The sequence below is a fragment of the Dromaius novaehollandiae genome, chromosome 5 (genome assembly GCF_036370855.1).
Source record: "Dromaius novaehollandiae isolate bDroNov1 chromosome 5, bDroNov1.hap1, whole genome shotgun sequence".
Taxonomy (NCBI): domain Eukaryota; kingdom Metazoa; phylum Chordata; class Aves; order Casuariiformes; family Dromaiidae; genus Dromaius; species Dromaius novaehollandiae.
In genome coordinates this window covers 19,843,827-19,859,751 of record NC_088102.1, presented here as the reverse complement: position 1 = coordinate 19,859,751, position 15,925 = coordinate 19,843,827, and the positions used below count along the sequence as shown (strand labels likewise).

Here is a 15,925-nt window from a genome sequence, read left to right as displayed (position 1 = left end):
AGTGTTCTGGGGAAAACAACAGTAAAAGTAAAGAAGAAAAAAATACAGGTACTTCAACAAATCAGCTTTTTCTACTACTGATCTGGAAGCAAACACATGAATATAGGTTCAGTATCACCTACTTTTAATAGTTCAAGTCCATATAAATCTATCAGGCTTTTTCATAAGTCTCTTTTTGTAAATCTTTGTGGATTACTGTTCATTTTTTACTTAAAACTTGCCAACACTAAAACATTTTTGATTTAATTAATAGCAGATCAGAAAAGACTTCTTAGGCCATTCATTTTGTTCCCCTGTTGTTACAGGCAACCTCAGCATAGACTTTCTTCTAAAAAAGTACGAAGTTCCATAGCGTTTAGACTAATTCCTACGAATCAAATCATCTTCCCTATTTTTTTCCCCTAGCCATTATTTTTGTTTGTTTGTTCTAGTGCAAATGTCACCTTGCTTTACTTTGATGATGCTAATTTCTCTCATGTATTTTCATGGAGCATATATTAATTGTTGATGCTTTCTTAGATAAAACAAAGTCTCATTGGTCCTTCTAAACTTTCCTATTCCCTACAAGAAACACTTTGAAGACTTTCCACTGCTACAATTAAGTTACCGGACAATCACTTAAGCGCTCACTGTGTATAACAACCCTGATGCCAAGCTCCAGCCCAATTCTGTCATCCAGCCACATTGCTCAGCCACAAGGGATTCACCGGGCCAGACTGGGAGGACACCCTAAGTGAAACTTGTGCTTGAGTTTGCACTGTGGGTATACCTGTGCTGTGGGTCAGCCTCAGCCCATTTTGCTGGGCACGGCAGGCTCCATACCTAGGGGACATGATGTGACTAGTGTAGCATGAACATCACCACTTTCCACAAGGGAAGGAGAAAAAAAAAAAGTACAAAAAAAGTGATGGCCCACATTGGGCTCAGCTAACTCAGGAACAACGGAGATGCAGCTCTTGCAGTCAGATCAACCAGATCCCCCAACTCTTTGTCCTCCCATCATTTCCATCCCCCTGTTCTTGCTCTTGCACTTTATATTTGTGAGTCTCATCGTATTTCTACTACTCAAAGCCTAAAGAGTCTCCAAATTCCACTTTTAATGCAACCAAAGCCTTTCTCTTTTAACCGTTCTTCCCAGCGTATGAAGTATATTTACTCTTTTGTAATCTTGTGTTAGCTTAAGTTTCATTAAATATAACTAATGACTAACGATTTGTCCAGTTCTTACAGAATTCTGGTCAACTCCTCCGCACCCCTCTCCCACTGAGGGCGTTAAGCACTTACCTCTATTTCCATACTTTCATTTCCATTACCAGTTTTGCCTTTGCCATCCATGATAAATATCTCGCTTCTGTTCAAAACAGGCAAAATATTAGTTTACATAGTTATGGACTTTTCATAAATGTTTTTCCATCACTGCACTGATTGACATAGCACTGTTGCGGTTATTTTAAGGCTCCTGAAATCCATTTTCTGAACTGTGCAAGTTAGTGCACGAGACTGGAATCTGCTGAGAAAACTGGTGTAATTCTGAATGCCTTTTCTCTGCCATCCCTTTCCTCTGGTTTGTTACCGTCAGCTGACAGGCCTTGGAACAGGTTTGAATCCGCAAGGGCGGCAGAATCTTGTCCATCTGAGTCACTTTTCTAGTTCACTGGAGCACAGTTGGCAGGAAGAGCACAAGAATGACAGAAAAGGCACTCCCACATAAAGCTAGGATTCGATCAGAGTAAGCAAATGGGGAAGTTAATGCTCATTGAGCTAAGAGCTGAAATTCAGAGTGGCAGCTTCCACACTCGAGGACAAGAGCTACAGCAACAGTGTGGGTTTGGGGGGGAAGGTGGGAATTCTGGAACATAACTTAGGCAGCTGCTGAGTGTGGGGTGAATACGAACATTTCCTACCAGCTATTGTGTTAAACATACATGGATTTTATCTTAGGAAAAGCATTCAGATATAAATGTGTTAAATTGAATGAAGTGCACACAGCAGAAAGACTGCACCTACTAATAAGGCTTCCTACAATTTTAGGAATCTTATGGTTTGCTTCTGCAGCAAGTGAAATGACTTTGGGATGCCCAGGATAAAGCTGCACCACTTATTTTCAACACAGATATCACCAGCTGCTTATCCTATCATATCACAGTTTTAAAGGAAATTGATGCATTAATTACTTTAATAGATCTGACAGCATTTCATACTGTTTTAGACTCTGCATCAAGAACAGTTATTTCTGGCAACTGTAACCTACCAACTTCTGGCTAGGCATTCAATTAGCATGACAAAGCATCATCACAGACTGCATTAGTATCATAGCATTTCATAGCCCTCTGGTAGGTCTTCAGGTCTGTGACCCTCATAACACCATCTGTTCTGAAGCCATTGTGGCTATGACTTTTTCAAATGGTCATAAATTAAAAACCAGACAGAATCCCAGAGAAGCTATTGTCAGCTGTCAGGATGGACGGTAACCTGGACCATGGAAAAAAAAAATCTGAAACTGAAATGGCTCTGCAGCTGCTAGAGCTGTTTATTCATCTTTTGCACATTTGTAACCACTTGACAACATCTGCCTTAGTATATTACCAGCCTCCTCATTCAGCATATAAAGATTTTTTGTTTTTAAACAAGAATCTCTATACTTAAAACCAGTCTTTAAACAAAGTCACTTACTTTAATGTAGCAAAACCCACTTCCCAGCAAAGAAAGTTTAATTTGGAAACCAAGACAAAAGCAGATCTCTCTTTTAGTAGGTCAGATATCCTCTTCTGGAAGGTAAGTATTTTTCTGAAGAAAAGAGATACCACCTAGATATAGAGCTTGGAAATTATTTTCATGCTGGGTGTATTCTAGAGAAGAAATATTGAATGTGCTTTTTTTTTTTTTTTTTTTTTTTTTTTTTTTTTTTACTATGATCCTTCACTGGTAAGGTCTTGCATTATACTTCTGTTTCATAACACTCACAATGGATTATTTTGTCTAAATATGTTATTCTACCAAGTCATTTAGCTAACTAACCTAATGTAGCAGAATACATTAGGCCATGTTCTTGAATCATTTTTAAAAGCTAACTTTAACACTGAGCTCCATGAGCACTGACCCTCAATAAACCTGTTTTCATTTTCTAATGATTTTGTCTCATATTCCTACAACTGAATATCTGTAAATTCTCTCTCTCACGTGGACTTGCTGATGTCTAATAAAATATTTGAAATCATGGAGCAGTCTTGGTGGTCCTTCCTCTTGTCTCTACTTTCATAAAACTTGCACTAGATTAAAATTAATCATTTTTTCCTCTACTCAGATGAAATTTGCTAATGAGTTTAGAAGTTATGACAACAATACACAAGTAACAGTGATTTGATAAACCTGACTTCCTAAGGAAACCAGTCATAAAAAGAAAATACAGTGTGCTACAGTCTATCAGTAGTGGCTGAGAGAGACTGACCATACGGAGCAGCAACAAATCATTTCACCAGCCCCACTGATTAAAAAGAATCATCAATGAATCACAACCTGGAAAAAAAATGGAACTGAAATGTTAATTTCAAATACATCTGTAAAAATAACATTAATAACTGCGCTAATGAAGTTTGATTTCCGGGGTAAGAGGGAAGGGCCCCAAACCCTCAGGATTTCTCTGTATTAGATGCCACTAACTCAAAGTTTTTAGGAAAAAAAAATCTAAAAATCATCAAATGTGCTTAATTAAACCGAGCTATATTGCACAAGCACTTTGGGCAGTATTCTTTCCTCACAGTGCTTTACTTCCAACACAATGTGAACAATGTTTGTGTTTTCACATTGCTGCCAAATAGGTGCTTTGTTAATGGTTTGCTTTGCTCAGTTTATCTGATCAGTAGCTGCAAGGCTGGAGAATAGGCAGAACTTCATGGTCAAATGCTTTATGTGAAGATATATGGGTATGTACACTTCATTTAAACATCTCAATGCTTTGCTAGTACCTCTTTTCCCTTCGGTTCTAAGCCTGTCCCTGAGAAAGAAGAAAAGCTGTTTTTAAAAAGCAACTTTAAAAAGAAATTCAGGAGTATTCCTTGAAAGCCAATTTCCTTAAAGCACTACAACAGCATCTATTATAATGCAATGTTTCTCAAATTTGCATGAAAAAGGCAGATATATGTAAAGCTAGATACTTACATTGTGTGTCAGGTCAGAGATTAGGGGGAAAGAGATTGTTAAGAGCTTTCTTACTTTCCAGAGACTCCAGTAAGTGCATTTAAAACAATGCAAGTATAAAACTATATTCAACCTCAACATCTGGAAAATACTAAATATTTGCATCCATTTTGACAAACTTAAGAATTGTCAAGTTATTAAACTGCCATCTCTTGTATACCTCCCACTCAACAGAGTGGACGCACAGAGCTGTGGTTTGCGTTGTGTTACCCAAGAGATACCGTGCCCCAAGGATATCATCTCTCTTTAGGAAAAAGCTGGGCTGAGAAGTCTTAGTCAAAACTATGTATGATGCATATAACAGCAATAATTAGAACAAACAAACAACCTAACCCGCAAAGGTAATATATGATACTGGTCCTTTGAATCCAACATGCATGAGCTACATGCAGCCATATGAAAGCATATTACAGGTGGTCACCAACTGTAAATATTCTCCAAATTCCTATGGCATAAAGATGACTTAGCTCTTTTCTGTTCAAGCCCAGACAGAAGTCTGATTTGTAAGACAGAAGGGTGTGTCAAAGCATGGACCTGAACAGTAACCCTGGGAAAAATTTTCAGCCTATTATAACAAAAGCAGTAATCCTTTTTCCTTTAGATCTCTATATCCACAAATTCATGTCTAGTGCTGGTTACAAGTGGGCTTTTCTTGAATTTTAAGTTCCCACCAAGCAATAATGCCTACTAACATAAGATCAATCGATCTATGGAGGTAATTTGCCCTTATTACCTGTAAAAGCGCATCACTATAACATGGTGCTAAGTTTGACTGAGTTCTCAAAACCAGATCAAATAGGAATTGAAGTACTGACGCTGTAGATATTGCTGAAACAGTCTGCTATCCACTTGGAAAGTCTCTGCACCGGAACAGCCATTTCCTTCACCAAATGTCTCAGCTGCAATAATGACTTGGGAATAATTACATTCATGGAATGAAGCTAAGACAATGCTGAGAAGACCTTCCAGAAAGGAGAATAGTTGGGGAAAGGGAGATGGAGCTAAATGAACTGATTTAAGTATTAAAAGTTCTGCTGTGAATTTGGGACAACGGCCTCATTTTACTTTACAGCTATCAAGGAGCTGCCGCATATGCCTTCACTGCATGCAAAGGCAATAACTATCACAAAAGGCCACTTCCACTGATAAGTGATATAGCCACTTGGATCTTCTACATTTAAATAGGAGATCTATCAGCAACAGAGTATTAAATTTAAATATCATAAAGAAGAAACGTTCTTAAAGTCTGTCGATCACTTGACAAGGAAAACTCCATAAAAACACCCCTGGAACACCCTTAGCAGGCAGCAGGAATACTGGTGCTGCTGCCAAAAGAGCCCTACACGATTAACTGGTACATTTGAGATCCTCATGGGGAGGATCATTTTCTTCAGCAATCAAATGTACAAAAGAGAATAAGCATGGAAGTTAAAAGCAAGGCTCATGAACATGATGCACAGAAACAGAAACCAGGAGGCTCGTATCATATTAAATGCTAGGTAAGTCACAACTTCTATATCTCAGTTTCCCCACTTTCTGAATACATAATACATCAGAGCAAAATGTACTTGAAACTTAACACATTTACCACTCAATCATATGCAAGGCCTTAGAACAAATGTTGAAGGAAGGAATGGTTAACAGTATGGCAGTAGGGGAAAAGTGGAATAAAACACAATGTGTGTTTAATCACAGGTTAGATGCTAAGCTAGTATGGCACAGTATTTGATTAGATAGATAATTCCAGCCAAAGTAAAAAAGCTGTAGAAATAATTTGACTGGATTTCAATGAGGTATCGGAACAGTGGCACACAGGAAAACAAATCGAACTACAGATGGCACAGAGCGCAGTGAAACTATAAAAATGAGTTAAGAACTAGCTGAGAAGGAAATTATTTGTTTGCAAATAGGGACGGAGAAGGTTAGCAGACTTCAAGCTTTGGGCTCAGGGCACACCTTAGTTTAATTTATGGTCTTAGCACATATGTATCAAGAATGTGCTGATGAAGTGTGGTTGCAACAAAGTTACAGCACAGAGGGAGGCCATCCAAAGGTTTTTAGTAAAAATCTCCTGCGGTCCAGAACTATGGCCACAGTGGTTTTACTTGGAAGACCATCCTCATCTCCCATTTCCTAACTCCAGTAACAGAAGACAGCAGCCAGTTTTATGCAGAGAAAGTGTAGCCTCATTTTAGTGAGAGCAGAGAATGGATGCAGTACTCAAGGTGGCCAAACAGTCTAAGAGAGGGTAACAGAGCACTGGCACATGTTGCCCAGAGAGGCTGTGGAGTCTCTATCCTTGGAGATATTAAAAGCCATCTGGACACAATCCTGGGCAACCTGTTCTAGGTGACTCTGCTTGAGTAGGGGGGTTGGAACAGATGATCTCCAGAGGTCCCTTCCAACCTCAACCACTCTGTGAAGACATGTCTCCATTCCTCTACTGAGAATCAGATGGCAGCTTTCTCAAGGAGAATAGTTGCACATAATGTTTTTGATAATATTTGTTGGTGCCTGTGAGAAAATACACTTTAATATGAAGAATAGTGGAAAAATAACCACCACATCTTACAAAGGAATACAGTTCTCAGTCAGACAAACATTACATTTCAGATTTCCCCTTGGAGTTAAAACTCACTGAAACAATTGCTTTATTCTATTAGTTGGATCATTTGGGTGGAAAAAAAAAATAGCCTGACATCTACGTACTAAACTTAAAGACCAATTCTTTAACTCCATCTAAAACCAGGCAACTAGCAGAAAACATAGGCTATGTTTAAAGAACACTAATTTTGGAGGAACTGTACTATACTCTACACATAAGAAGCAGGCTGAATCCCTCCGAAGTGCAAGACTCAACTCATCTTTAAAGTGCGAATCATGGGCAGGAAAAAAAACTGCTAGCTACAATACTGACTGGCAGAATATGAAAGCTTCAGTAAATGGAAAAGAGGTCTTCAAATAAAATTTGAAATAAGATGAGTTGGAGAGATAAAGAGACATAAAAAGACTGTTCCAGACTGTAGATCTGCGGAGAAAACTCTGTGCCAGAGCAGACAACTTATCTCTGGAATGCAGCTGTTTGACATAACCCCGGCAAAAGAAAACATTAAAATTTTTTTCCTGAGGGACAGTTGTTTCTAGAGCTCTAGTTTTGCATTAAGATAGGCCACTTTCTCCTTCATGAGTATAAGATAAAACACAGTTCTTAAGGACAAGTTGTTATAGCTTCTGGTCGTTATAATTGAGTAGGCAACCTCTGGTCCCCTCAAGGGCAGTCTGTTGTCTTGGGAAACAGCATACATTAAACAAGCCAAGCCTCTCTGATAGATGTAAAATAAATACAGATGAAAAGGTAGTCTCATCAACCAACTAGAAATGCACCTGAGAGCTGCAAGAGATTTATAGCAAAATACATGCATTGATAACTCCTGTGCGACTTTACAATAATACGTTCTCATAAGAGACTTGGCTGAAGAAGAAAATCTCAGATAATTGCATCTTGTAACAACGAAGCCAACTATTTCACACACATTTATTAATAATGCTGTGTCATGGATTCAAAAAAATATACATAGAATGCTTTGTCTCATTCAGATTGCTGTTGATGATAGGTTTTAGATATATTTCTCCAGTACACAAAGTTATGCAGCACAAGAGGAAAAAAGACAACATGCAGGTTGACTTCATGTCACAAACATTTTTCTTGTAGTTGATGCATTCTTACCTACAGAATTCTATGACAGAACTTTACTCAGGAAAAAGAAAATATAATTTCGTTCTCTTTTTGAAGTGAGTTGAGGATAGCTGCTCTCAGCTGCCCTTTTTATATCCTTTATATTGTCCCCAAAATAAACACTTTAAAAATACTTATTAATTATATGAAATTTCATTATAAATGATTAGGTGCCAGACATTGCCTGCAAGCAAAAGCCCTTAGAGACTACATATAGGCAAGAGAGCCATGCGTACCAGGTGCCACACAGCTCTGAATGCTGTGTAAGTTCTCCATTCCAGCTATGAAGTAGCACTTCAATAAATTCAATGAGCACAAAAATGCCCAGGGAAGCAAAACAATCACAATTAGCCCAGTGCAGAGTACGGCAGAATGACCTATTTAAAAAGTGTTTTGCAAAGCAATTCTTGTATCAAAAGGCAATCATGCAGAACAAAATAAAAGCTGTATGTTTCAGATCCATGCAAAAAAAGCACCAGCGAGTATGCATGAAAAGGGATATAACAGACCATGAAGGATACTAGGGTATAGCATATATATTCTTCCAGAGCTTCTATTATTTAAGTTTTATTCTTTACTTAAATAATGAAAAGTTTAATATTAAAGAGCGCATAGTAGCACTTTACTGACATAGGGCTGCCTGGCCATATCCTGAATTACTCGTCCAAGAGTGGCGATATTTTTGTTCTGTTACGCTAGTCTGCCTTGCTAGCATTTTTCCCGCAAGTAAAATCTGACTCCCTACCCCCATGCACTCCATCCTCTTTTCAGGGGTCAGTAACCTAGCAAAAGGCACAGAGGGAAGGGCAAAGATTATGCTCAATATCTGAATATCAACAAATCCCAAACAATGATTCTAAGCCTTTGGAGGGTAAAATCCATAAGGAGATGGAGACAATTTTTTTTTTACTATTAGAAGTTCATTTCCTATCACATCTAAAATTTATAAGCAGATTCTTGAGTTTGTATCTCTCAGCAAAACTGGACATGCGTAATCCTAGAAACATGCACGTCCTCTGTTTTTTTTTTTTTTTCCTGGAAGGACTTCATTAGGAATGAATCACCTAAAATACAGCCTTAAAAAGGTATATTTTTTTACTATGCTGTGAACAGATGCTTTCAATAGCTTACTGGTAAAAGCATAACCTCTACTTAGTAATATGAAACAAGGAGGTTCCTCCCATGTAAACAACTGTAAAAAGTCATTCACATTTTCTCTTCTTCAAATAATATTAGGCACACCTTTGTCTATAGAAGCACTGATGTTGATCATTACAGTTCTTGAGTGTCCTGTGAGAAAGCTATCAGGAGAGAGGCAGAAGCCCAAAACTTTAATTTGTGGAGTTCTTGGTTTTGCCATTGACACTTTTCTATGGACATTCCCCATCCATATCACATGGACAGGCTGTACCTGAGGAGGAGTTAATTCAAAACATGACTGGAAATGCTCTGGAATCAACTGGCCATCCTTCCAGTTCTGCGCTATCTGCATCCCAATAGGGCTTAAAAAACCCATCATTAAAGCTTGAGTATTTAAACAAACAGCAATATCAAACATGTAAAAATGTCAGACTGGCAACAACTGAGAAGGCATCAGTGACAACCAGCTCTCACAGTAAGGCTAACTTTATTGAAATTCAGGGTATTGCCCTGCCTCTAAGACAACCATCAATGAATGACAGGTAGGTTACATGGCAGATAGTTAGGCAGCACCTCACTTTTAAAGTGCAAAGATAGCAAGACGCATCCAAAATATTACCAAGGCAGGTTTGTAGCAGACAATATACATATATAATATACGTTTATTAAACCAGTGGATACAGATAGTAAAAAATACTAATCTTTGCTCTTTCCTTCTATGATTGCTGATGGGAAACGTACTACACAAATGAGGCTAGAAAGAATAAAATTTATCTTTCATAGATTTTACAAGGGAAAAATAAAAAAATCTTCCTAATAAGGAAGGCTATAACAAGATTTTGCCCACAAACAAGTGCTTCTATCATTTTGCCCAATAAAAGTAGTTACCTCTATCTACAAACCCCATCTTAGTTATACCTCAGAATCGCAGAGTAGTTGAGTTTGGAAGCAACCTCTGGAGAGCGGGTAGTCTAACGCCCAGCCCAAGCAGGGTCACCCAGAGCAGGCTGCTCAGGGCTGTGTCCCGTTGGGTTTTGAATATCTCCTAGGATGGAGACTCCACCACCTCTCTGGGCAACCTGCTCCAGTGCTCAATACATGTCATACACACACATCTGAAATAACGTTACCTTTACACAACTGGTATGCAGTTCTACTCCCTTTCCTCAACCCTTCACATGTCAATTATTTAAACTGACAATTTCGGGCAGATAATCCATCCTCAGACAATCTGTTATAACATGTAATAAAAATAAAGCCCCGATCCAGACCAGACTCTTGCGACCTTTGAATTTTATCCACTGAGATCTTGACACTTGGTTGATAGCTATCAAATAATGATATTTAATCACTCTTTGCTGTATGTGAAATAAACTGATAGTCTACACTCAGCTGATGATAACAGAGCCCAATCCAAAGATATTATGCTATAAAATGTGAATCAAAGTTTGAGAGGAACAGTACTTTTATTTTGAAAACTGACAATGATTCTCAAAAACCTAAGTGAAGTAATTCTGGAATAGTACCATACAGTAGACTGACCTGCTGCAACAGCAAATTTTGATGAGATATCTGATGAGTGGAATTACATCAGTTCAACAAAATATGATCAAAACACTGGAATGATTTGTGATCTGCCAAATAAAGAGGACTTATTCTAGCCAAAGCATCTCTTGCTTCTGCAAGGGTCTACCACTAATTTTAAAAACAAAACAAAAAAAACCCCACCACACACACCACCACAGAAACTGAAATGATAAAATAGTTTCTGGTAAGCTGTGCTCAAATTGGTAAACTCTGGAAAATATCTATTATACAGATAATGTGAAAACAGATAAAAACAGAGAGTCAGAGCTGAGTCTACCAGGCAACATCTCAGCTTAAAAAAGGCTTTTCAGTTCAGACAGACACCTTCTTTGAATTAGAAATCTCAGGAAAGTTAACTGTAGAATAGAACTAAAAATCACTTAAGAAAAAGCTACAGAAAATTGCCTTAAACAGTGCTGCTAGGTTCCCAGTGAATACTACATGGCCAAGAGGCTTGGATTCTTCATCTTACTTGAGTTTTATCCAGTGCAAAACAGCATACGCTGCACAAAATTCATTTACCCTTACCACTTTTGATAGTCCCAGGTTGCCTAAATTAAACTAATTCAAGCTGAGCTGCAGTATTCCTCTTGCACTGGCTGTCAGCTGAGGATAGCACAGACATCCCTGAAGTTGAGACCTGCTCAAGAGTCCCTGCAGAGCTCAGTCTCAGATGGTGAAAAATACAGTGGAGGTATTTTCCTGCTGAAAGATCCATTCCAGCCATAGCTGCTGTAGGCCATTTGGAGCAAATACAGGGTAACGTGAAAAGAAAGTTCCATTGTACTTTATGATGCAAGACTGATGTTTTTATCAGCCCTGAAATATAAGACTTCCAGGCCCACAGTTCTAGGGGGATCAGCACAGACAGTCCTGCCCAAGTAAATAGGAGTTCACAGCTTCGAGTTATCAGCAAGTATGTACTGTAGATTCCCAAAGCAACTGTTTCAAAAAGAACAATTAAATTTTACTTTAAACTGAATTTTGTAACCATAACTGCTGTCAAATCTTGCAAAAAAGTAGACCTGCATTAAAAGAGCATAGTAAAACTCAGAGCATTCATTTAGTTACTATATTTGAGCTCAAGAGCATTAAAAATAAAAGGAGGTAACAACTTTGAAACAGACACAGAAAAACTAGCTGTCCTGATGGCTGACCTTGATGGACACTTTGTTACATTTTAAAAGCTAATGACAACGCAAGTTGGCATTATGTACTTTTTATTGCATTAAGCACTGATGCCTTCCTGCTGTAAGGCTCAGATATGAAATAGTATTTTCAAGGTCTTCAAGGCAGAAAAGAATATAGCCTGTGAGTGGCACATGGCAGGTGAAGAATTTAAAGCGTATGGAAATTGCCCTTGAGTCACTTTACTTCAACACGTATCTTCCAGCTCCAAATGCAGAACAGAATTGCCAGCATTTTTTCAAAGTGTAGAATGGGGCTACTTTAAAAACCTGGATCTGATAGTGATCAAATCACAGTAAAACATCTTCAGCAGGAGGAGTAAGATTTAGACTGAACGTACATTTTACTTTGTTTTTTCTGAAATAGTCTTGAGGTTTCTGAAGGGCAACATATTAAAAACTCAATATTTTACTAACAAATCTAAGAAAACAAAATTACCATTATTTTTCCATTTTTCTTCAAGCACCACATGTCTAAGGAGGCAGTTAAAAAGACAGTCGAATGAACACTGAGATTTGTCATTGGCATTGAGCTCTGCCGTTATCAGTTACAACACAAACTAAAGGAACCAGCATAATATGCTTAGGACAGGCCTAAACCAACAACTTCTACAGTGCGGTGACCTGACAATGAAATTCCTCAAGAGAATCAGTGCAAGTCCCCATATGGGGTCTTTGTTATGGAAGGAAGAATAAATATTAGAGAATATCACCTTGTGGAGGAAAAAAGAGTTAGTTTGGGTGCTAGCGTTTAGTCTTTCTGTTCTTTAACTCCCCCTACCCCCTTTAAAAATGGTCTGAACTCAAATTTCCGAGGTCTTCTCTGCTTTTCCCTTCTTTCAGTAAGTTAAACACTTTTGACAGGTTTCCTCTGCTCATAAGCTTACACTATCCATACGTTCCACCAGGCTTCCTCCTGGCCAAGTATTTTTGGAGCTAAAAAAAGATGTAAGAAGTGAATGTAGTGAGAAATAAATAACACTATGTTTATAATTAAATGGTAAAGGGCACACAATTAATTTACAGAAGCTTTAAGAGATCTGACTCAATTATGCTTGATTATAGAAATCTTTAACAGACATCTAACAGATTAGGGAAGGTAATTCTTTAAGATAATTCTTTTCAAAAACTCATTTGTATACAAGTAACATTGGGTAAGTAATTTCATCCTCTTTGTTTTAATTTCCTAGTCTTAGGAGCTAAGCTACTGACAGGATTAAGTGGCAAGTGCTACGATGAATTACTTAATATTCAAAAAATACTGACATGAAGATTATAACGATTTACAGATGTTGGAAAAACTATTCCATAGAAAAGCTGAGTTTAGCTAAGAGATTTTCGGCCTGAGGGAGAATACCTAGATATGTTTCCTGAACAATGGGCGACATATTCAGTGCCATTTCAGGCACTACCGAATGATGGCCTGTTTCATGACTTTTCTATCGTCATCAATAACGGCTACTTTCCACAGTAGCGCACTGACTGCTGGAGATAAAAGACTTTTTTTTTTTTTTTTTTTTTTTTTTTTAACAGGGGAGGAAAACAATGACAAAAGCAGGAAGGCAGCAGTAATGCAGAAATCTGGAGGTGATGATAAAAGGGTAGGAGAATGGAGAAAGTTGTTCAAAGAAATCCATTCTGGCCTCAATCAGACAGGTGACAACCATACATCAAGTATATTTAACATTCAATTGAAGTGCAAATCATCATGTTTCAAGCTAATCATTAAACACAAATTTAATTTTAAATTTCACTGGGTTTGGTAAAACATGATTTGAAATACAGAACACAAAGAAGTTAAATACTTTAAACCTTTAAAACATGTTGCATTTTTTTTTTCTGAAAACACATTATACAACCCTCAAAAACAAGAAAAGGACATTGCATTTGTTCAAAAGCATTGTTACTGCTCTGTATGAGGTACACTTAATTGATACTGTGATACTGCCATTTTACTGCTTCAGTCTTGACATCTTGCTACCAGTTGGGTCTAGCCAAATAGTAAGCTGGTATAAACCCCTGGCTTAGAGAAAATTGCAGTAATGACAAATTGTAAAAAGGACCTAGAATGGCAGATCTCAAGACGAAAAAGGCCTGACAGAATACAGTGAGTGAATGTATGGATATAAGTATTAACAGTATGAAGGACAGTTTAGACGAACAAGCAACTAAAGTGAATTTTAATAACACTTCTCTTCGAAAGAACTAGTTGCTGTTACTCAGTTGGTCAAATAACACACATTTTAGAAGAGACTGGAGTAGGAGTGAATATGGAACAAAAAAACCACTGCCCCCTGCAGCTAGGTTTCTGTTAGAAAATCCCAGTCTTTGGTAATTCAACAGTACAATCCAATCACTTCAATTTGCCAAGAAGTTTAGTTGAACATAGGGAAAAAATAGCTACAAAAATTGTCCTTTATTCATGGATCAACTCCCCACCATTTGGTGTCATGTTGTCTCAGGCACTTCTCTGCTATCACAAATACGCAAGAGAACCTCTCCTTCCAAACGCTCCTGCTTATCATTACCATTTTCTCAGTCAACAGAAAATTTCCACCACTCTTAACTGCTCCAATTTTCACGCCATCACTAAGTCCTCCCGTTTTTTCTTTTACTACAACTTTAAAAAAAAGGAATAAATCAGTGAAGAACTTAAGAGGTAGCAGCATAATTAATAATCCATTTGGTTTTATACTACCTTGAAACTTTAGACAAATACAGTGTTTAAGCAGATCTGAACAGTTAGTCAATAACTACATTCACATAATAGATTAGACTTTGCACAGGGCATGTCTTCAGGGTCACATTAATGCAACGTGGAACCTGCACTTGAGACAAATGCACAAGTCTTTATGCAGAAACTCCCAAGAGCAGGACACACTGAGTAAGTCACAGAAGGAAGCATACAGTTCTCAAGCCACAAGACTAAACTCGCTAGTCTTCATGCATTTCTTCAGTGATTATTTAATGAGGTTGCTTTTGTGCTTTTAATCATTTGGTCTCACAGCAACAATATTTTAACACACAGGTGACTGAGCAACTTCACGAACAGCCTCTCAGTTGAAACACCTATAAGCACAGTTTTGAACACACTCCAACAAGGTAGTTTAAACCACTGGCTAACCTCACTGGAGTGAAGAACAGGGGAAGCTCTTAGACCCAGGTCTAAGCTGGGAGATATCTCCCACCAGCAACTGCAATCACACTCCTTTTGGCACTGGCCTCAGCTGAAAGTGAACTTCTTTCATTCCTTTTCAGCACAAAAATTAAATTAACCTTTTGAATTTTGCACTGGAAGGGAGCACAGAAGGAGCACTCAGAACCACAAGTGGTTCATAAGCGGTCAAAACAGCCTCTGCTTTTCATCTGAGCTGTGTAACACCAGGGTGGGGCCAGTGCGCAACAGCCCATCTGATGCAGGCTCACATTTGGCATGTTGAGAGGTACAGTATAAGTGTCCTTGGAATCAAGGAGTTCAACTGCATAGATATGTTCTTTCACCCACATCATCGTTACTACTCATGCTTGGGAAACAAATTACATGGTCTGATTTTGTACAGATAATTCCTGTGTACCTTCAGCCCTTCCATAATCCCGAGCGTTACAGAGAGCTTTTAGAGGGGGAGGTAAGTCTGCTCCCATAAGGCCTCTAGTTCCTCCTCAGATATGCACTCCAGAAAAACCTCAGTAAACACCTCTGTATACACACCAATATTAACTATGAAACATGCATTGTGGCTGCTTCCAAACTACATGCCTTGATTAGCCAGCTAGCAGACCTACATGAAAAGATGACGGTTCAGTTTTTCCTGAGTTCCCTCCTAGGTAGAATGTGAATTGAAAGTGCTTTTCTCTATGTAACGATTCCCAGAAAAAACACAAATATATTCCAAAATCTTCTTCCCCCTAGTTAGCCAAAAAGTTACTAAAAATTTAGGCAGGGGATATATAACAACATATAATCACACAAGTCTTTGTAGCCTCAAACCCTTCCTCTAAAGGTAGCACTATAAAATAGTCAATGTCAGATGCGTACTAGAAACTGGTAAACTGACTGCCAGGACTTAAAGTAACACAA

The 15,925-nt window shown here is 38.1% G+C and overlaps 1 protein-coding gene across 4 annotated transcripts in view; it reads right to left on the bottom strand.

The window, feature by feature from the left end:
• Positions 1-15,925, bottom strand: part of TTC7B (tetratricopeptide repeat domain 7B) — a 149,602-nt gene that overhangs the window by 12,187 nt on the left and 121,490 nt on the right. Inside the window, exon 21 of one of the 4 annotated variants that reach the window (XM_064512193.1) lies at positions 1,285-1,351. The exons of the other annotated variants lie outside the window; for them this stretch is intronic. Coding sequence (XP_064368263.1) covers positions 1,310-1,351 — 42 coding nt within the window. The 3' untranslated portion in view covers positions 1,285-1,309. The remainder of the gene's footprint in view (positions 1-1,284; positions 1,352-15,925) is intronic. 4 annotated transcript variants of the gene reach the window in all.